Raw genomic sequence first — 23,756 nt, forward strand, 5'->3', positions numbered from 1 at the left:
TCTCTCATAACTCTTACATAGACTGGGTTGTTAGTTTTATCTGTTTTGTGCATGTTTTAGAATGTCTACAGAAACAAGGTGAAACTTTAATAAGCAGTCTGTGTGTTTGTGAATAATTCACCTCGGCGACTTCCTTGCCTGGGATTAAACTCACTCACCTACTCTACCTTAACCAAGTCAAGCTGACCCGCTGGCGTGACGTCAGATCCTTCAGTTGCAGATGTTGACGTAAGAAAACAATTGAAAATGATACGTTATATTCTTCTTAATCTAAATGAGTTTGTTCGTGATATTTATTCATAGTCTTCCATTGCAGTAGTTTGCTAGCTTATCGTCTAGCGGAAAAAGAACTCCAGCAATTATACCTGACAGGAACAGATATTTTAATGAGGGATGGTCAGACAAGCATACAGATTCTCTCTGTTTTGATAAGTGCAAATGTCCCCTTCACCACAAGAACGAGGACGACACGATGACGACAAAGATGGTCTTGAGTGTTAGCCACTTTCAATCTGTTCACTGTAGATGCGTCATAAAATCATTCTCGTTTTGGCGTCAACCGTGTGGAAGGCATCGCAGGCTCTCGAGTCATTGAAAGGAATAAAGATTTTGTTTTAATATAAGAAAATGAGATGACCCCCGTCTTGAAACGCTGTACAGTACAACAGATCTAGAGATTGTACTGAGAAGCGTTTCAACTTGAGGATCATTTGAAATGTTTCATGTTTTACGGGAAAAAAATCTTTATTCCTCGCAATGACACAAGACTCTGTGGTCAAAACCACAACACATATTTTACAGGATTATTTCTACGTAACGACTCACTCAGAGTTCGAAATGCTTTTATAACAATATTACGTAGTTGGTGACTTTTTTGACAGTTGTCTGTGGGTAGTGACTAAATCGAACCCCTTCGATCGTCCATGTTGGATGTTATTTACCAATCAATAGCCACTTGTATATAGTTCTTAATTTTGACATTAAAATGGCTGTTGAAGTAAGTTTTAATTTTACCTCTTATAGTGATTCACCAGTGCTGTTGGACGTACGACCTTACAACAGCCATTTTCGTCTACATAGCACTGAACTGAATGCAACACTGAAATGTCGTACTATGTTAACGACGCGAGTGCCAACATGTATTTCCCGAGTCAGAGCAAAGGAATATACCGATCTTTAGGCACAAGTGACATAAACATCGTACCTTATGGGCACGAATATAATATTCTGTTTATTACCGAAATTTTCGTATTGAGGAAAGATATCTTGTACTTTCAAACATCAAACGTTTCAGAGGAAACGTGACGTCATAGCATTGTTCATGACGTCACATCACCATGACAAAGCGATATTTTACCCTGGATCGAGCATCGTATGAAAAATATGATCCGCGATATGTTCAGCATGGTTGGTAATAAGTAACGATATAGGGGCGCACAAGGTGTAATTACACCCATCACTGTAATACGACTCTTTTTCGGGTGATTTTTGTGCATGTCATGTCAATTATTTCCTTAGGGTATGGCGATTCTTTTGGCTGATTTTACTAAATTTTGCTGAATCTGTCTATGCTGAAATCTCGAAATCGCTATAGTGTATATGATTAGAAAAGTACCCAAAACACATATAAGGTAAGGGGGCATAGCTCCGCTATGCTTTACAGTAGGTCAATATAACTCGGGTCACATGGAGAGAATTTGCTGTGGATACGGACAGTATATTTTCGTTACGTTTTTTTCACAATTTATATGAAAAGATGACAATGTACCACACGAGAAAGCAGGTAATAGCGATTTGGATGACACTACACAAGTTAGTTCTTAGGTTTCCATATTCTCCTGTTGGTGTACATATGTATTCTGACAAATTTTGCATCATCATTAACGGAGTAACAACCATATCTCCAAATGTAATGTAATTACCGAAAATAACGCAACATTGTAGCTGACGTCACGGGATGTTTTGTTCAGTTTGCGACGTTGGAAAAAGACGACATTGGTACGCTGATTAGTATATAAATCATCTAATTACCATTAATTGTATAAAAGGCCTCGGTTTCTATGTCAGAACTCAACACTCTTTACACAAAACATAAACTTAATGGTTTTACCGTTGAAATAATGTCCTGAATACATCAACAGTTAGACGGTTTACTGTGTTTCTTATTGTGAACAACATGCGCACCTGTATGGCATCAGAATATTCTTTGTTTATGATTATGTGGCTTTCGCGCTTCATAAGTATGCAATGAAAGGTGCAAAGAGGTAGCTTTTTGCATGGAACTATTAGAATGTGGCTGTAAGGTGTGTGCAAAGTGCAACATGATATGGTTTATATATTTTAAACAATTTTCGTATAAATATTGTTAGATTTTGATATCCTGTCATCACATTCGTTTTTAATCGAATATAAACTGATTATATCATCGAAAACAAAGGTTGTGAATCATAACAAATTTCTGAGAAACGCACCTGGCAAACCTGCATAAATGTTTTGTCTCTAAAACGACACAAACAAATTCAGTGATATCTTTAATATGTGCACATACAGTTCATAAAATGTTTAAACGATGTTCATTTATATTATCAATTTTACTTTTATGGTTGAATTAAATCGCTGGTTAATACGCTGTTCATATGAAACTGCAATATCAGTCCCAAAGTATTGAATAGTGTCCATCACAGGAACTACAGTACATGCAGCAGTAATGGCTACGTGTGATCTTCTAACACTTGTGTAAAGGCTTAAATTGTGGTATACCACACTAAATGTGTTGATTTCCTATGAGACTATTATTAAACCTTTCAATGAATAAAAATAAATTGTTTACGTTTGTTCACCCGATCTGAACCTCGATGAAATGGTCTAATATGTACAAGAATGTAAGACATCACTACCAATGGCCGATTTTTTACAACATATCGGCTTCGCTGACAAGGGTACACGTACACGATTTTGCGAGGACTCTTCCCTTGATTCAAGGATAGTTTTTACAAATATATAAGATGTAAGAAATCAGAGTGATTCTGACTATCTGTATACTGTTATATATTTTTTTGTTTTCATTGTGAGTAAAAGGAGAAGCCAGAAATGGATCGTGGCCTTGAACATTGTCGTTTTGTGGCATGTAGTTTCTTATGGATTATCAAATCAGTGCTCTGTATATCTATTTTAAGTTGCCATTTCGTGCTATGATACTCACCCCCTGTATATTCTAAACGTATTCAGCCATTGTACGTAATGATTAGACGGCTGGATTTCGAAAAAATGCTAAGTAGTGTAAAATCGGTCGTTTTCTCTGTTTACATTAGAAACAAGTCCCGTCTTTCTAGCACAATGCTGGTTTTCACACCCAGTATCTTTCCTTTCATTTTATCTAGACAGTTGATATTGCTTACTAAGACTTGATTTCTAAGTTCATCCTAAGATGTATGGGGACTTCAGTGATGCATTTGTCGCAGCTGACTATGAAATATACGTGATGTAATAGAGGTCTCAATACCAGCCTTCGCGAAACGTGATCTTGTAAACACTATCCAATATGACGGAAAACGAACATCGGTTTTTGTGTAAGTTTATTTTCGGAAACATGCCAACCGATTCTAGGTTTATCGGCAACGTTTAAGAATTATCATTAGTGGTTTCATGAAAACCGATACCAGTGATCATTAAAATGTTATTTTTGATATCCAATGCACCCAGTAATTACACGATTTTCAAATTTCAAAACATATAACGCTGTGAATCACGAGTTCACATTTTGTCAAAAATAGCGACATTTAAGATGAAACCTATTTTGAACGGTGATTTTAAGCTCTTAAGCTTTGTCTGAGATAATAGTGAGTGGAAATAAGGGACACAAATTTTCGGCAGAATTCAAAACTGTAGATTATATTTGTCTGCGTGATATGTTTAGCATTTTATTTGACTTCTAAATGAGGGTTGAAGAAGAAGGATATATATGTCCCTGTGTCACCCAGAAGGTTAATACTGAAAACATGACGACCCCAAAGGCATGATTGCGGAATTACTTCATACAAACAAGCGTTCTCTAAAAACTATCCACTTTGTCGAGGATTCGATCATTATTCTCTGATATTCTGTCGTGTTTTGCTGTACCCGTCTTGTGATGAGATTACGGTTAATTCTTCATTCGTGTCTGATCCCTTACTGGAATGTTTGATACCAGCCAGCGTTCGGCCCAGTCGTGTGTGGATGGCGAGCAAATCCGCCTACAGGAGACAGTGCGTGCACATCGGATCACAGTCGTCACGTTTTTTGCCAGGTCTATGTAATCAAGTGATCAATACCAACATTACATGTGCATGCTGCGAGTTGATCAGGCATGGTCTGTCAGTTAATATTATGAAGATGTCGAAGAAAAGAATCACTGTGAATCTACGAAAAACAACATGAAAGAAAAATACTAAAAAACATATGCGAAAACAGGACCTATAACCGCGAGTCTCTGTCAGACCATTGTAATGGATTCAAATAAAAGACAACCATAACCGGCGTGGCTCTGTTGTCAATACAAAACATTAATCAAGATCGATACGAGGCTCTGTTGTCAATACAAAACATTAATCAAGATCGATACGAGGCTCTGTTGTCAATACAAAACATTAATCAAGATCGATACGAAATTATTTCTGATATCAAACGATGTTGCTGCAAATCACCACTAGCTGCGCCCCCTTCTGACGCCAGGATCCTAGACTGGGGAAGACCTCGTCAGTGGTGAATGCTGACCTGACTGATGAACAACTGTTGGTATACTTCATCGAATAGTAAAGAATAATGAATAACGCGCTCATAGTTTTGGAGTGAGTCTGTATGCATACGATGTTTTTAAGCCATATTTCAGCAATGTCACTTGGTGTACGGCATGGTGAGCTTACTGTTTAACCACAAGGCTACCCCACAGCCCTGACCAATGCAATAATTATAGACTGGGTCTGTTACCAACACTTAGCATTGATCAAAGTACGCAGTCTAGACTACCAGTTGTCCGACTTTCATTTTGTGGAAGTCGCGGTGGCTGAGCGGTCTAGGCGGCTGACTTTGTGTGCTGGCGATTAGGTGCCTGACTCTGAGGGTGCGGGTTCGAATCCCGGATGAGACTCAACCAAAAAAGTACTAGGATTTGTACTTTACTAAGAAAGTGAAATCTACATTGAAACAGACTGATTTTGACATCAGACGACGTTGATGTTGTTTACAATGCAGAGTTGTGTCCCTTTAGTACGCCAGAAACCTGCTACCTTGGCCTTTAACTCGACTGAGGTAGATCTCGTCAACGGCGACTGCACACGGTGCAGACCTGATTGAAATGTTAAATGTTAATGAACTCAATACAAAGAAGACATTACATCTGTTTTCTGTTCCTAATAGATACACACGCCGACAGGTGCGTGTTTTGTAAATCCGGAAGTTCGTGGTACAATGCTTTAGCAGAGAGATGGACGCTGGATGACAAAGTCACGATGTTTAGATTTTCCAAAGAATCTGGCTCCCTATCTATCTGTCATTTACACTGGTCTAGTTTTGTATCTGAATCCAGTGGCTTGAAATGTCTGTACCGTTTTACAACCTCTGAGGGATATTTGTAAATTTAGTTGGCGATGAATTTCCGACAAGATAGACTTGTGCTGACCTTTTCTTGTATACAGGAATATGGTCCCGACAGTGACATATATAATTAGATACTAGTTGTTGCTGGCCTCTGTCGTTAACAACTGACTTTACAAATGGGTATCCTGAACAAGGAAGATAAGTCTGGATGATGACAATACATCGTCTTCATCACACTGTGTCATGTACTGCCTCGCAATACATGCATGTAGCGAACAAAAATTATGAAAAAACAACAACAATGAAAATTACCTAAGAGGCTTTCGAAAGAATAGATGATTGTTTTTCAAAATGAAATATGCCCCCGAGAACCCGAGCATGAACACTATTTTATGCCGCTGTGACCGAAGGGATATCTTCCCCAACAATTAGAGGTCGCCGAACGGAATATTGTTAGAGAATCTTCTGGACTGAAAATACAGTTTCCACTTTTGTCGAACTGATCACAATGTCCCTTCTATGTACCTCTCATTGGCCATTCAGATTCCACTTGCATTTAATATATCTCTAGTCAAGATGAGATTTTGCATGAAAACGCATTTCCGTTCGAAAATATGAAACGATTTACTGACGGCAAATTTGGCGGCACAGGACTTTCGCAAATCCTGGAATCGAATGAAATCTGCCGGTCAGTCACACATTTAGTGTGCAAACATCGATCACGTTACATGCTTTTGATTATATATTGATTCCTAACTACAAACATTGGGGATGGAGACTGGAGGTAAAACTTTAAATGACTTCGATTCCTGTCGAAGATGTACCGGGTATGACGCCAAGCGACGAACCACTTAGTTTTTTCCCGGATATCATGCCGTTTATGTACACATTTCCGGTATTGCGCATGCCCGCCTGGCTTTGGGTTCTCACAGGATATTATGTCGAGGGTTTCTAATATTCCTTTATTTTGATTTCCAATGCTTCTGTTCCTGAGAACGTGCCTTCATGTAATTTAAACTATCTGAATTCAAACGCCACACGCTCCTCAACCCAATCAGCTAATGGACACTGTTAACAGGAAACCTAATCTAACTAATACATAACGGTAATCTCGTGGTTCTTTAACCAAACGGGCGAGAAAACACCGACAACTTCCAGGATTCCAAGTCATGGGTCTCTCATCACTGATATATCAGCCTCTATCGGTAATAAAATCCCTGTAGTTCATTCAAGGGGCATAACTCTTGAAATACTGTTTAGTTTCTCGTCGTTACTCGACTTTCCAAGGGCCTTGTGTTATTGTAGACTTAAGCTAACATAAATGTTGTATAGCGCCTGTGTCCAAAGGTCCATGATCCACAAACTGCTCAAAGGCGCCTTGAGTTTCCCTCGATCAATATCCATAACAACGGCACATCGTATTTTCAATCTCAACTCAACAGGTACCATACACCTCTTGCAGCCCACCAGGCACACCGAGTTAATGTGGCTGTCTCATCCTTACGATGTACCCATTCACAGCTGGGTGGACCGGGCCACATAGTCACAGTACGTTGCCAAGGTATACTGCACGTTGCTGTACCCGCAGCTAGGTGTATGCACGTGTTCATGTGACCACCATCTGGTCACCTCCCAACGGACTCGTGGATTCTTTTAACTGCACAGGGTTGTGTACGGTACACTAGGGGTTGTGACAACACCGAAAGACTCTGCACACAAAGTTGACTCAAAGGCCTTTACACCCGATCACAGGTGGGCTCGATCCAAGCAAGCTGGACTACCAGCATGGCACCTTAGACAGCTCGCCCACCGTGCTCCCAAATAAATAGTTATTGTACATGTCCTGGTCGTTATGAATCTTACTGACTGCACATAGTATGAGATATTGTTCCCTCAGCAGTTGTTACCTTGCGGCAAAGCGTGTGATTCTATAGATACACAGCAGCTTAGTAGGCAGGTCCCAATCTTTCTCCTCTTGCTGCCACACCCAGTATTCCATGTATACGGCATGTACATGATCTGTAAATATTTTGAGTGTGTACCAGGCAGTTCAGTGATTATCTCCAAGAGCTTCGATGTACTCAATTAGGATACGATGGCGCGTGTCATCCACGTGCAGAACCACACCCATTCCAGTCAATCGCCTTTTACGGCAAGCATGGGTTACGAAAGGTCCAACAACACGAGATAACATGATAAACTGTGTGACTTCACTTGAGGAGATCTTGTTTCGATATGTAAAGTTTGTATATACCCCTGTAGTGAGTACTTTGCGTGTATACCCCTGTGGCGAGTACTTTGTAGTGAGTACTTTGCGTGTATACCCTGTAGTGAGTACTTTGCGTGTAACCCCATGTAGTGAGTACTTTGCGTGTATATCCCTGTAGTGAGTACTTTGCGTGTATACCCCTGTAGTGAGTACATTGTGAGTATACCCATGTAGTGAGTACTTTGCGTGTATACCCCTGTAGTGAGTACTTTGCGTGTATACCCCTGTGGCGAGTACTTTGCGTGTATACCCCTGTAGTGAGTACTTTGCGTGTATACCCCTGTAGTGAGTACTTTGCGTGTATACCCCTGTAGTGAGTACTTTGCGTGTATACCCCTGTAGCGAGTACTTTGCGTGTATACCCCTGTAGTGAGTACTTTGCGTGTATACCCCTGTGGCGAGTACTTTGCGTGTATACCCCTGTAGTGAGTACTTTGCGTGTATACCCCTGTAGTGAGTACTTTGCGTGTATACCCCTGTAGCGAGTACTTTGCGTGTATACCCCTGTAGTGAGTACTTTGCGTGTATACCCCTGTAGTGAGTACTTTGCGTGTATACCCCTCTAGACTATAACTACTGAACACAAAACTACACGGAACATGTATCATAAAGGTGGAACATTCTAACCTGCATCTTAGCTGGGGAGAAGCATGGGCTGCTGAAAGCGAATTCCAACACGAATATGTACAGTGTACAAAGTCACCAAAATACATACCGATTGTATATGTAAATGACATGAACAAACAAAAGAAACACCGAACATTATGAAAACCTGATTTTATTCTCTATAGTATATACTTGGAGCATTGAACAGTTAAACGGAGTTCTACTGCTGGCTGAATAGACGCCGATCCCTTGCTTCTACCATCTAAATACAATTGCTATAAAATGGCAGAATGAGTATATGTTTCCAAATGAAGAAGAAGACGTCGATAAACGCCAGAACATATACATGGTGTAATTATGGTTTACTCTCAGCGAGGCAGTATATAATATCGTAAACACCATCAACTATTTCAAATTGTAGAAAGGGTTGTGTTCGAAAGGACATCGAATTGCAGAAAACATTGAATGAAATACGATGAAACACGTTAAATATGATGAGATGAACATGCCCGTTTTTGTTACATCATTCCAAGCACTTGATCGAGGAGTCGTCGAATGGCAGAAACGATAATTTCAGAATGCAAGATCGAAATGGCAAAATTGATACTGCTGAAACAGCCTTTTTTGGTTGTTAAATAATTTATCGTCAGCATTTTACAGTCCAGATGTAGAACTGCGAACAAAAAAGTCACAGTTGATAAAAAGTGGCGAAAGAGCAAATGAAACACAAAGAGCTAAGTTTCATTGGAAAGATTTATAAAGAGCTTCGTTTTGAGTGATATCGGCATTCGTTATTTACTATCCTGTGAGGTTGTCATGGTGATATATACATGGCAGTGCGCGGTGAAAAGAACATATACACCGTATATACAAAGGGGTATTATGCATATTGCTCTATCGTTGTCATGTCATAAGAAAATGTAAAACATGACGTCATCCTTATGTCATTATGACGTCACCAAACAATTTGGCATAAAACATAGGATCAGTATTGCTTGGAGATACAATCGATGGCTTGTGATGATGCTAAGATTCTTCACACGACAGCAACACGTGCAGTGATATCCTAGTTACCATGGTTACGAGTGAAAAAAACACTTTTATCATATGTGAAGTATACACAGTTCAACTGTCTCTGAAAACTGAAACTTAGTACATGTATGGCTGCATATGTATCTGTCCAGACATTCGCTAGTACGCTAGGCCAAGCTCCGCTGCACCGCTGGACCTTGAGGTAAGAGCGACACCTGTCGGTAGCGCTGCTGGAATCGCACGTTAGTTCCGAATTAACCTGAGAGTGATGTCCCCTTTTCATTCCATATTTCCCAAAGTCGTGAAGCAGTGAAGGTATTTTTGACAGCGGATCTCCTTCAGTAAACGCTCGTTTGCAAAGGCCAGTGATTCAAGGGTCAAGTGAAACATACATAGGGCCATTACCGCTTCCCTCTCGGACTAATTTAAAAAAAATTAAATGATTTACGTTGCCATGGCAACTTATTAACCTGGGTTAGCGTTAGTTGTATCCGTCCTACCGATACGTATTTGATTTATCCGACGTCTTGTATCCCAGCAACCCACCATATTCCTGGAAAGGTGTTGTTACACCACTGAAAAAGTATTTCAGTTCAGCAACAACAAACTGGGAGTAGCCCCAGGGGCGTGCTGATACCAATGTATCCCAGCAACCACGTGCGCGTTACTCCCAACATTGAGTAATTCCAATACTCTCCTCCTAGCAACGGAGTGCTTGTCATGCGCAGAGCTCCTTTAGATGTCCTCCGATGATGAAGGCCCCTGTGATGAAGAGAACGGTGTAGTTGGGGAAGACGGAGTGGCTTGTGTTGATGCAACTTGTCGTTGCTGACGGTGGGGATGCTAATGGAAGAAAGAGAGAAAAAACGTAATTCAGATGGAATTTGGGCCAATGCATAAATGATTTATGAAACTGTCATTATACAGGGAAAGGTCGGTGCTTTCCTTAAAATAGACCCAGGTTATAACAGACGGTGTCCAATTTGGAAGAACGCCAAACATGTATTTGATACTTATGTAGGAATATATTTTTATAGGAAAAGTAAGTAAATGTGATCGGCTAATGCACAGAAATATCGAGACTAATATTGTGTCCTGGCAACGCATTACAATTCAGATATGAATGCCGAAACATATAATGATCGATCTTGTAAGCTTGTATCAGTGAAATGTTTCAAATGTTTCAACTCCTAGATTAGAGTTCTGTTCTTCCCGTTATCCACACGCCAGTGTTTAACGTATATTTGACGTATGTTTAACGTATGTTTAACGTATGTTTAACGTGTGTTTAACGTCGCAGCCACAACGTGTTATTGCCAACGTCATGCATTATGACGTCACAACTTTATTAGAAATGGTGACTGTTAGGTTGTGAACCATCACAGTATTAGTTGCAGGGTGTTCTAAAATGGTGTACGGGGATGCACGATCCTTGAAATACGGAATTTTCAAGGGTCTTACAGTCCCGTGCACCCTTTCAAAGCAACCTTTGACGAAGTTATTACCCTTTAGAGCATCTTTTAATTTAGCATATCTGTATACAACATCATTCACCTATCGGCAAAGGAAACGCAAAACGTTTCGCCATGATCTTTCTTGAACGGCAGTAAAGGGTTAGGTCGGGATGATTTAGTTTATGATAGAAAATGATCGCACTCGAGATTTTGATAAAGGACAAATAAAATGCAGAAACATTGTATTCTTTTGCATGTTTATTGACACAAATAAATAAGAAATTATTTCAATAATTTTACTACCCTGTTTACACTCATAATTATATACGTCAACTCTTAAATTTTGGAGCGATAAGCTCATTGGCAGTCACATTCCATCTACGGTCAAGGTCATTCGTACAACCCGCAGTATATCATGTTTGACGTGGTGTACAGTTCGTACAACTTGGCAAATCCGTCTAAATGGTTTCTCCTGCCTTTTCCATTACCTAAGGAGATTTCCGCAAATGTATCTTCATTGTAGCAATGCTTAATGAGTCTGTTTAGTAGTAGTCAAGTTTAACAAAACCATACATATGAGAACTGGATCCGTGAAAATCCAGATCAGAGTTGATCTGCAGTATAAACCCTTGTCGTAAGAAGCATCTGGCGGAATCGGGTGATCAACCTCGCTGACTTGGTTGACACATGTCATCGTAAACCTGTTGTGTAGATCGATGCTCATGCTGTTGATCACTGGGTTATGATACAATTGAAATATTGCTGTGTGAGGTGTCATATTAAACTCGCTCAGACCCACTCACGAGACCGAAGGTGGTACTGTCATCGATATAGCTGCTGACAATCTGTCAGCCTTCGCCCCAATTAGTCCAGAGTCAGCACCGATTAAATCTCCATTCCCAACACTGGCAAGACTTCACACCAGATCAGCAGACTCTTGAAGTAACAAGCCGTTGTAAACGCCACATTGTCCACTGTAACCAACGTTCTGAAGGCGAAACATCCAATCCCAAGGGTGTGCTGTACAAAACTGTTAGTAACTGAGGGCAATCGTGTATTGTCGAAACATCCAGGTCAATGAACGCATCAGACTGAAAGAGCACCAGCGTCAACGAACAAATCTGACAACAAATCAGCTATCCCAGAACACATACAGACCATCCCACAACACCAAATCATCTGGACAGAATGCACAATACTTACAACCTGACTTTATCAAACAGACAATAACTGAAGCCATCCACATCAAATGACGCCGATCCCTGATCAACAGAGATCCCGATTATATCATTACCCCAGCTCACGACGAACTCACCAACCAACCCTAAATGTTTGTATGACTTGTGCAAACATGTCCCGTTTCTCCTTCTGTGTACATCCCACTGGCTTCTATATGTAATCTGTTATCAATGGCATCTACATGTAATCGTTTGTCATCACACTGTTACTGTGCTTCCGAATTAGCTGCTTCTTGTTCTTATTAATTATTTCCGGTATATAAATCATCCTGTTGTGTCTGACTCATACTTGTTTGACAATCTGTATCGAAACGTCGCTTCACTTGAATAAAGAAGTTATCCATCAAGTTTCTCCTAATCTGATTCACCAACTTCTGAACATGCCACTCGAGAAGTTAACCTTCGGGTACTGTATTTTTCTGAAACATCTCCTCACTGCTTGCTGAAGCGGATTGTGGATCTTAGTAATCAGAGTGAGTGAGTATGGCTTAACGCCACCTTTCGGTAACATGCCAGCAAAAAAAGCTTTAGTATTTTAATCTTTTAACCATACTTTTTCAAACGTATTTGTGAGCGGTTTTTTCTCTTCTTTAACTGCAATGTAGTCTCACACAACCCTATGGTGGCGTGATATATTATACTTGTATATTTTGTGAATGTATGTAATCAATATTGGTATGTATATCGGGGTGAGACTTAAATAAAAATCTGTCTGTCCAGAAATACACATTTTAGCCATGTAAGGAACTGGATCTGCGACTTCTGGTGACGACCAACCGCTTAAACGGATCTGCTACCGCACCACCCTTTCGTTATAAGAGAAACACGACCACAGTCGAAAATACTAGTACTTGATTCAAAACATATGATCACATTTTGTGAAGAATCACGAAAGTTCATTGTTATTAAAATTATCAGAGCCACCGTCCGTATCTAGATTGTTTCACTGGTCATGACAAGGTTCATAGTGGTCTCAATTACCGTGTTTGATATACACGATTATTAATGGGCATTAATGAATAAAACTGCAACGGTTTTAGATTATTTCATTTTGAGAGGTAACACATATTACGGATTACACTTTCTCAGTAAAATGCACACTCTTGTACTTTTTCTCTAAAAAATGGAACGTCGACAGCAGTTAGTCCAGACCACGGTCTGTGTAGCCCTTCCAGATGTGTAATTTCCATATTAGGATGCCACGAGGGCTGAGCAGTTTAGGCGACAGGCGTTCTGTGCTGGCGGTTAGATGCCCGACTCTAAGTGTGTGGGTTCGAATACACTAAGGAAGTGTAATCCCAGATATAACATATGTTCCTTTCGTCCACTTTCTAAATGACTTTGCGAATTCAAAAATTTCAAGACATATACAAATAAATATGAAAAGCACAATATAATGATACAAAACAGTGGAAAATTAGTGTTGTGCCATTATGTTAAGGATTCGTGTACGTGTTTACTACTGGACACCTCTGGACTTCAATCTGTTATGTGTATAATAAGTACTCACGTGTATCGGCTAGGAGCGGCACGATCTCACGCCAAAATGTACACTGTTTGTGACGTAATCCTCTTCCTGACGTCACAGATTTGGAGACATTCAGGTACACAAATTGTTGGGACTGGATGTCAAAACGAGGCCAGTCGTTTGAATTCGGATCATTCGGGTTGCTGTCAACATATGAACAAATAACGGTGAGCGCTTTATACATATATCCTGGGTCCTGAACTAGGACGTGTCACGATCTGTCGTAACCTTACTCTTTCCCTTAGTATTACGGATGACATACTGATACAAAAGGTTTGTGGATCGGACCCCTTAAAGAGTGAGTGAGTGAGTATGGTTTTACGATGCAACATTCCTGCAATATCACTCCAGGGTACACAAAAAATAGACCCGCACATTGCAGACGTGTGGGGAGCCGAACCCGAGTTCTGTGTGTAACGAGTTAACGCTTTAACCACTAGGTTGCCCCTGGAAGACTTGGTCATGCTGGCTATATATACCCGTGTATATACCCGTATATACCCGTGTTAACAGATAACATGCGTGTAAATACAGTACACATGGGTACACTTCACACATGGGCAAATAAGATGAAAATAGGTGCAAATTATAGTTACACTTATAGTTACAATCAAAATTCAAATTAGTAAATAACATAAACATATACAAGAACCACAGCACTAAACTCGCTGACTTGGTTGATGCACATGAGTTGGGTGAGTCCATGAGCATTCAATGGAGTCTGTGATCAAGACCCAGGTTTTGGCAGACGTAAATTTTGAGCATCTCGTAAACAAGGAACAAAACCGAGCTTAAGTCCACCCATCCACTCATCCAGACCTCTCATCAACACAAGTCCTTCCATACCTATTTTTAGCGAAGTTTGTCCACATCTTCATCACACGTCGGCTCAAATCCACTTCCTCACTACTGTATCTACTTCCGTTCTCCAGCGGAAGTCCAAAGACAACCTCGATTTCATACCCATGCATGACGCCAGCCCACTTTGGCCATGGGTTGGTAGACACGCGATGTTCGAAGGAATAAAGAAAGATGTCTTTGTTTATTTTCGACATGTCTCTGGCGAAGTCAATAGTGGGACACTTGAAAGCTCTGTCACCGCTAATATCATCGGCAATCACCCGATAGGTGTCTCTGTCAACAGGCAGTTCAGCCTCTTCATACTCAATAGCAACAGCCTTCTTTGTTTTATCGTTGCTAGGGGCAACAAGTGTCCGTACAACATCCAAGAACTCGTTCCTGTCAAGAGGATTGGGATTGTTAAGCTTGAATTTCTCTCCGATGCCATACAACAAAAAATAGTTCCCTTCGTCCTTGTTCACGCCCAATAAAATGCTGGTGTTTTTCACGTCACCCCGCTCTATCAGCTTCTCTGGAAAGTCGGAAAGGAAATATGTATCCACGACCGGCGCGAAAGGTGCGTCGAAATAAAAGTCTACAATATTCCAAGCCTTTTCTGATAACTCTTGTGGATCTGCTCTTCTTAAACATTCCATCATTTGCGTCTCATCCCTTGTTGTACAGTTAAACATTTGGGCTAGAGCTCTAGTCCTATCATTCGCCATCTGTCGGTTGTGCATCCCCCAATAACACAACGCGCTTGCACTTTGCATCATTGCGTTATTAAACAAGTCACGTGACAGGGGTGACAACAAATGCATGGATACGCTAACCGCGCCGGCACTCTCTCCAAATATGGTAATCCTATTGGGATCCCCGCCAAAATTTTCAGCGTTATTTTTTACCCATTTCATTGCCATTAATTGATCCAAAAGACCAACGTTGCCAGGGGCGTCTTCTCCGGAAGTAAAGGGATCATCACCGTAACTTAGGAAACCAAGAGTGCCTATCCGGTAGTTGATGGACACAACGATGACGTCATTTGCAGCAGCCATATATTTGCCGTCGTACACCCTGAGCGTCGATGTTCCTAAAGCAAACGTTCCCCCATATATCCACAGCAAGATTGCTTTTTTCGGGGTCTCACCCCTCGGGACCCACACGTTCAGGTATAAGCAGTCTTCGCTCATGTTTGTATTAGGGTTCCACATGTCCACTCCTGTAAACATAAATTTCAGGATTTAAGAAATCTGTTTCTGGCTATGGTGCTTACCCGCATAATCGATTTTCCTCATCGGACGTGCTTATGTCACGACGAGTAATGGAAGATGCTCTACGAGTAATTGGAAGATGCTCTACGAGTAGTTGGAAGATACGTCTCTATGCTGTGCTACGACAGAAAGGCAGGAAGTGAAAGGTACTCATTCACTCACTGTTTCGAAATGTGGGCGTACAGATACGTACTCTTCCTGTGATTGATTGAGTGGGTGAGTTTAGTTTTACGCAACATTTCGGCTATATTGCGGTGGTCTGTAAATAGTCGAGCCTGGACCAGACAATCCAGTCATCAACAGCATGAACATCGATCAGCGCAATTGGGAACCGATGACACGTGTCAACCAAGTCAGCGAGCCTGACCACCCGATCCCCTTAGTCGCCTCTTACGACAAGCATAGTCGCCTTTTACGGCAAGTATGGGTTGCTGAAGTTCTATTCTACCCCGGACCTTTAACGGGTCACTCTTCCTGTGGATAGTGATACGATACTCACAGATACACTTACGTACGATGTGTGAAAGATGTCTATTGTCTGATGAATAGTAGAAGAAAGATACTGAGTTACGTGGGGTTGTGAAAAGTGTACTCATTACTAATTATAGACAGGAGGAGGAAATTCAGATATGCTTCCCACCTTTCAGAGGGTAAGGGGAAAGACGCGTAGATGTGCTGTGTTGTAACGAGGAAGTCGAAAATGTGTGCACATTCTGTTACGAAGCACAAGGGAATATACGTTGATCACGTATACATACCTTCAAATTTGTCGAATAACTCGTCGATAATCTGGTGGCATGAGTTGGGCATATCTAACGCGTCACGTGTTGAGTTCCACGGCTCGTGAGACACCGGGCGACGGAATCGGAGGTCACCAACAGGTGGCGCTGCATATGGAATGCCATAGTAGATGTCCACTGTGGAGTTCAACACCGTTGTCGTGTTGCCACGGACTGGCCCAAGCGAGGTGATCACCACAGGGTTCTCTCCCTTTGAACAGGTGATCAGCAGCACACACCACGTGAGGCATCCTGGCAACCCTCTTAATTCTGGCATTGTACGCTACAACTGCAAAGAAAGAATTGCATGTTTAGAAATGACGTGTTTCGTTAAACAACGTCTGATACCTTATTAGGTTGCTTAAAGAAAATGTTTCTCGTGCACATTTTTTTTGACGAGGGCGGTAGGACCTGTTTTTATTATTTTTTTTGCTGCTTTTTAAAATTAACATTTTAATTTTTGACAGAAAAACAAAGTGACGACGGAGAAACACATATCTATTTTGGGGGGGATTTTTTTCTCACATGAAATACAAATGATCGGGACGTGGTAAAGTCAAAATTATTTTCAGATGGAAAAAAAATGTTACGCGTATAAATAAAAGTGACGTGTCGATGAGAAACATTTTCACTTTTATATTTAGGGTTTGGCCAGTGGTTCTCGAACTGTTCACCCAGGTTTTCCTAACTGTTTCGGCCTATACGTGTCCTCTTGTAGGTTGCTGTGTACATCGAAAACTGTAGCGGTGTTGCCTGTGTTTGCCGAACTGATTTCTATGACAGGTTGTGTGTAGGAGGGACATAACTCCATGGGTTTCGCTTCGAATAATGTTCGGCCGGTAGAGAGCGCTAGGGTTGATTTAATGCAACTTTGCACTAGTTCATTCGAACATTTTAATTATATGTTGTAATCTAAAAATATAACGTATTTCTGAATAAATTATTTGGTAGCTTCCCTATAGGCTGATAGCCTGCAGTATGGAGAGAAATGCGTTAAGTTTATTTGCAGTGTGGCACTGAATCTTTAAAATAAACTAAATTTTTGTCACTAATACTTACATATGAATGTTTCTCTTTTTCATATTTATTTGCCAACATCTAGCTATATGGAGGTCAAATGAACTAAGTCTACAAATATTCCAGTGATTGGCATCGTAGGAGTCGATCTACGTAACTAGGACACAGTGACATGCAGTTGGGTATTCTCTCGATGGAAGGGACAGCATCTTTTCGTGCCGAAGGACGCAAATTCCCCGCATGGAGGCAATGAGTTCCCCTGGTGTCCTTTGATGTTATCCTGCCTGTTTAAAGCTTAAAGAACAGGTACGTCGCTTTATATATGCAAAACCTTAATCTTATCGCATCGTTTGCGTTAAGCGTTTCAACGTTAACGCTGTCGCTGATCTTGATAACACAAACAACTTCGAATGGCGTGCCTAAGAAATAGCTCTCAAATGATGCCACTCTTTGAGCACTCGCAGTGAGTAGCTGGAAATGTATGGAATACGAGACGGGTCATCTGTCAGAGGGTAGCTGTACACACTGCAGTTGCCAGGAAATAGTGACTTTCTCGTTTCTGCCCTAACATCAGTCTTAACACTTTCTTATCCATGTTACGTACAATCACTTTACAGTGGGTGAGTGAGCATGGTTTTACGCCGCAATATGGCAGTAATATCACGACGGGGGACACTAAAAATAAGGTTCACACACTGTTCCCATGTGTGGAACCGAACCGGGTCTTCGGTAAGGAGAGCCAACGCTTTAACCTCAAGGCTACTCCACCGCCACTCAGTCAAGAATACATATTCACCACCAATAAAACACGTTTAAGTTACCGTTCTATTTGAGCAGAAACAAACTGTATGATGTTGCACGCTGTGTAGCCGATGTATTGTAGGGCCAGTAAATCTCGTGAGGGGCTACTTTCGGTACGAAGCTGGTTCCCGGATCCTTTTACGGGACCCGGCTTACTTCCGATACGAATTTCCGGTGATGTTACCAGTTCGGAGCAAGTGTACAACCGGAGCAAATGTACAACCATGCCTGGCTGTTACAGCTATTGACAATTATACCAGTTGGCTAATTTGGGGATCAATAGATCAGAAATTTCCCATTCCTGCAAGAAGTATATGTTTACAACGTATGAATGTCTTTGCCGAGGATATATTGTGTAAAACCTATAACACTTTATTTTGTTAAACGGAAATGGCTTGATCTTAAAAACAAGCTGAACAAGCGCTGATGGCGCCCTGTTTGGCATTTCCACTGTCTTCTGAAGAATGACTACGATATTTTACAATTTCATCCTGAGTAAAGATGAAAATCCACCGAAGTCCGAGGCTGAGTACATGTACAAGTGAACCACATCCGTGGACCTAATCAGGTGATGTAGCACCCTGTGGACCTTATCTGTATATATAGTACCCCGTGGACCTAATCTGGAGATGTAGCTCTTCGTGGACCTCATCTGTATACATAGTACCCCGTGGACATAATCTGGTGATGTAGCTCCCCGTGGACCTAATCTGTATATATAGCACCACGTGGACCTAATTAGGACATGTAGCACTCCATGGACCTAATCTGTATATGTAGCATCACGTGGACCTAGTCTATATATGTAGCAGCGCTTAGACCTAATCTGTATATATAGTACCCCGTGGACCTAATCTGGAGATATAGCTCCCCGTGGACCTAGTCTATATATGTAGCAGCGCTTGGACCTAATCTGTATATATAGCACCTCGTGGTCCTAATCTGGAGATGTAGCACCAGTTGGACCTAATCTGTATATATAGCATCATGTGGACCTAATCTGGATATATAGCACCCCGTGGATCTAATCTGTATATATAGCACCCCGTGGATCTAACCTGTATATATAGCACCACGTGAATCTAATCTGTATATGTAGCACCACGTGGATCTAACCTGTATATATAGCACCACGTGGATCTAATCTGTATAAGTAGCACCCTGTGGACCTAATCTGGAGATGTAACACCCCGTGGATCTAATCTGTATATATAGCAGCCCGTGGACCCAATCTGGAGATGTAGCAGCCCGTGGACCTAATCTGGAGATGTTGCACCCCGTGGATCTAATCTGTATATATAGCACCCCGTGGATCTAACTTGTATATATAGCACCACGTGGATCTAATCTGTATATATAGCACCCCGTGGACCTAATCTGGAGATGTAACAGCCCGTGGATCTAATCTGTATATATAGCAGCCCGTGGACCCAATCTGGAGATGTAGCAGCCCGTGGACCTAATCTGGAGATGTAGCACCCCGTGGACCTAATCTGGAGATGTAACAGCCCGTGGATCTAATCTGTATATATAGCAGCCCGTGGACCCAATCTGGAGATGTAGCAGCCCGTGGACCTAATCTGGAGATGTAGCACCCCGTGGATCTAATCTGTATATATAGCAGCCCGTGGACCCAATCTGGAGATGTTGGATCCCGTGGACCTAATCTGGAGATGTAGCACCCCGTGGATCTAATCTGGAGATGTAGCACCCCGTGGATCTAATCTGTATATATAGCACCCTGTGGACCCAATCTGGAGATGTAGCACCCCGTGGACCTAATCTGGAGATGTAGTAGCCCGTGGATCTAATCTGGAGATGTAGCACCCCGTGGACCTAATCTGGAGATGTAGCACCCCGTGGACCTAATCTGGAGATGTAGGATCCCGTGGACCTAATCTGGAGATGTAGGATCCCGTGGACCTAATCTGGAGATGTAGGATCCCGTGGATCTAATCTGGAGATGTAGCACCCCGTGGACCTAATCTGGAGATGTAGGATCCCGTGGACCTAATCTGGAGATGTAGGATCCCGTGGACCTAATCTGGAGATGTAGGATCCCGTGGACTTGCACCTTGTGGACCTAGTCTGTATATGTAGCACCCTGTGGTCCTAGTCTGTATATGTAGCACCCTGTGGTCCTGGTCTGTATATGTAGCACCCTGTGGTCCTAGTCTGTATATGAAGCACCATGTGGTCCTAATCTGTATATGTAGCACCATGTGGTCCTCGTCTGTATATGTAGCACCCTGTGGTCCTAGTCTGTATATGTAGCACCATGTGGTCCTAGTCTGTATATGAAGCACCCTGTGGTCCTAGTCTCTATATGTAGCACCATTTGGTCCTAGTCTGTATATGAAGCACCCTGTGGTCCTAGTCTGTATATGTAGCACCATGTGGACCTAATCTGTATATGTAACACCATGTGGTCCTAGTCTGTATATGAAGCACCATGTGGTCCTGGTCTGTATATGTAGCACCCTGTGGTCCTAGTCTGTATATGAAGCACCCTGTGGTCCTAATCTGTATATGTAGCACCATGTGGTCCTAGTCTGTATATGTAGCACCCTGAGGTCCTAGTGTGTATATGTAGCACCATGTGGTCCTAGTCTGTATATGAAGCACCCTGTGGACCTAGTCTGTATATGTAGCACCCTGTGGTCCTAGTCTGTATATGTAGCACCATGTGGTCCTGGTCTGTATATGTAGCACCATGTGGACCTAGTCTGTATATGAAGCACCCTGTGGTCCTGGTCTGTATATGTAGCACCCTGTGGTCCTAGTGTGTATATGTAGCACCATGTGGTCCTAGTCTGTATATGAAGCACCCTGTGGACCTAGTCTGTATATGTAGCACCCTGTGGTCCTAGTGTGTATATGTAGCACCATGTGGTCCTAGTCTGTATATGAAGCACCCTGTGGTCCTAGTCTGTATATGTAGCACCATGTGGACCTAATCTGTATATGTAACACCATGTGGTCCTAGTCTGTATATGAAGCACCATGTGGTCCTGGTCTGTATATGTAGCACCCTGTGGTCCTAGTCTGTATATGAAGCACCACGTGGATCTAATCTGTATATATAGCACCCCGTGGACCTAATCTGGAGATGTAACAGCCCGTGGATCTAATCTGTATATATAGCAGCCCGTGGACCCAATCTGGAGATGTAGCAGCCCGTGGACCTAATCTGGAGATGTAGCACCCCGTGGACCTAATCTGGAGATGTAACAGCCCGTGGATCTAATCTGTATATATAGCAGCCCGTGGACCCAATCTGGAGATGTAGCAGCCCGTGGACCTAATCTGGAGATGTAGCACCCCGTGGATCTAATCTGTATATATAGCAGCCCGTGGACCCAATCTGGAGATGTTGGATCCCGTGGACCTAATCTGGAGATGTAGCACCCCGTGGATCTAATCTGGAGATGTAGCACCCCGTGGATCTAATCTGTATATATAGCACCCTGTGGACCCAATCTGGAGATGTAGCACCCCGTGGACCTAATCTGGAGATGTAGTAGCCCGTGGATCTAATCTGGAGATGTAGCACCCCGTGGACCTAATCTGGAGATGTAGCACCCCGTGGACCTAATCTGGAGATGTAGGATCCCGTGGACCTAATCTGGAGATGTAGGATCCCGTGGACCTAATCTGGAGATGTAGGATCCCGTGGATCTAATCTGGAGATGTAGCACCCCGTGGACCTAATCTGGAGATGTAGGATCCCGTGGACCTAATCTGGAGATGTAGGATCCCGTGGACCTAATCTGGAGATGTAGGATCCCGTGGACTTGCACCTTGTGGACCTAGTCTGTATATGTAGCACCCTGTGGTCCTAGTCTGTATATGTAGCACCCTGTGGTCCTGGTCTGTATATGTAGCACCCTGTGGTCCTAGTCTGTATATGAAGCACCATGTGGTCCTAATCTGTATATGTAGCACCATGTGGTCCTCGTCTGTATATGTAGCACCCTGTGGTCCTAGTCTGTATATGTAGCACCATGTGGTCCTAGTCTGTATATGAAGCACCCTGTGGTCCTAGTCTCTATATGTAGCACCATTTGGTCCTAGTCTGTATATGAAGCACCCTGTGGTCCTAGTCTGTATATGTAGCACCATGTGGACCTAATCTGTATATGTAACACCATGTGGTCCTAGTCTGTATATGAAGCACCATGTGGTCCTGGTCTGTATATGTAGCACCCTGTGGTCCTAGTCTGTATATGAAGCACCCTGTGGTCCTAATCTGTATATGTAGCACCATGTGGTCCTAGTCTGTATATGTAGCACCCTGAGGTCCTAGTGTGTATATGTAGCACCATGTGGTCCTAGTCTGTATATGAAGCACCCTGTGGACCTAGTCTGTATATGTAGCACCCTGTGGTCCTAGTCTGTATATGTAGCACCATGTGGTCCTGGTCTGTATATGTAGCACCATGTGGACCTAGTCTGTATATGAAGCACCCTGTGGTCCTGGTCTGTATATGTAGCACCCTGTGGTCCTAGTGTGTATATGTAGCACCATGTGGTCCTAGTCTGTATATGAAGCACCCTGTGGACCTAGTCTGTATATGTAGCACCCTGTGGTCCTAGTGTGTATATGTAGCACCATGTGGTCCTAGTCTGTATATGAAGCACCCTGTGGTCCTAGTCTGTATATGTAGCACCATGTGGACCTAATCTGTATATGTAACACCATGTGGTCCTAGTCTGTATATGAAGCACCATGTGGTCCTGGTCTGTATATGTAGCACCCTGTGGTCCTAGTCTGTATATGAAGCACCATGTGGACCTAATCTGTATATGTAACACCATGTGGTCCTAGTCTGTATATGTAGCACCCTGTGGTCCTGGTCTGTATATGTAGCACCCTGTGGTCCTAGTGTGTATATGTAGCACCATGTGGTCCTAATCTGGAGATGTAGCACCCTGTGGTCCTAGTCTGTATATGTAGCACCATGTGGTCCTGGTCTGTATATGTAGCACCATGTGGTCCTAGTCTGTATATGAAGCACCATGTGGTCCTAGTCTGTATATGTAGCACCATGTGGTCCTAGTCTGTATATGTAGCACCCTGTGGTCCTAGTCTGTATATGTAGCACCATGTGGTCCTGGTCTGTATATGTAGCACCATGTGGTCCTAGTCTGTATATGAAGCACCATGTGGTCCTAGTCTGTATATGTAGCACCCTGTGGTCCTGGTCTGTATATGTAGCACCCTGTGGTCCTAGTCTGTATATGAAGCACCATGTGGTCCTAGTCTGTATATGTAGCACCATGTGGTCCTGGTCTGTATATGTAGCACCCTGTGGTCCTAGTGTGTATATGTAGCACCATGTGGTCC

The 23,756-nt window shown here is 42.3% G+C and overlaps 1 protein-coding gene across 5 annotated transcripts in view; it reads right to left on the reverse strand.

The window, feature by feature from the left end:
- Positions 1-8,604: 8,604 nt before the first annotated feature.
- Positions 8,605-23,756, reverse strand: part of LOC137259880 (cholinesterase-like) — a 75,069-nt gene continuing 59,917 nt past the window's right edge. For 4 of the 5 annotated variants that reach the window (XM_067797514.1, XM_067797516.1, XM_067797517.1 and 1 more), the window contains 4 exons: positions 16,571-16,880; positions 14,548-15,760; positions 13,684-13,844; positions 8,606-10,324 (listed from right to left, as the gene is read on the reverse strand). In XM_067797514.1, the coding sequence (XP_067653615.1) occupies positions 10,200-10,324; positions 13,684-13,844; positions 14,548-15,760; positions 16,571-16,868 (1,797 nt within the window). In that variant the 5' untranslated portion in view covers positions 16,869-16,880 and the 3' untranslated portion in view covers positions 8,606-10,199. Of the gene's footprint in view, positions 10,325-13,683; positions 13,845-14,547; positions 15,761-16,570; positions 16,881-23,756 lie in introns of all 5 variants that reach the window. The other variant, XM_067797515.1, reaches the window with a different exon arrangement.

Source organism: Haliotis asinina, chromosome 13, assembly GCF_037392515.1.
Source record: "Haliotis asinina isolate JCU_RB_2024 chromosome 13, JCU_Hal_asi_v2, whole genome shotgun sequence".
NCBI classification, from domain to species: Eukaryota; Metazoa; Mollusca; class Gastropoda; order Lepetellida; family Haliotidae; genus Haliotis; species Haliotis asinina.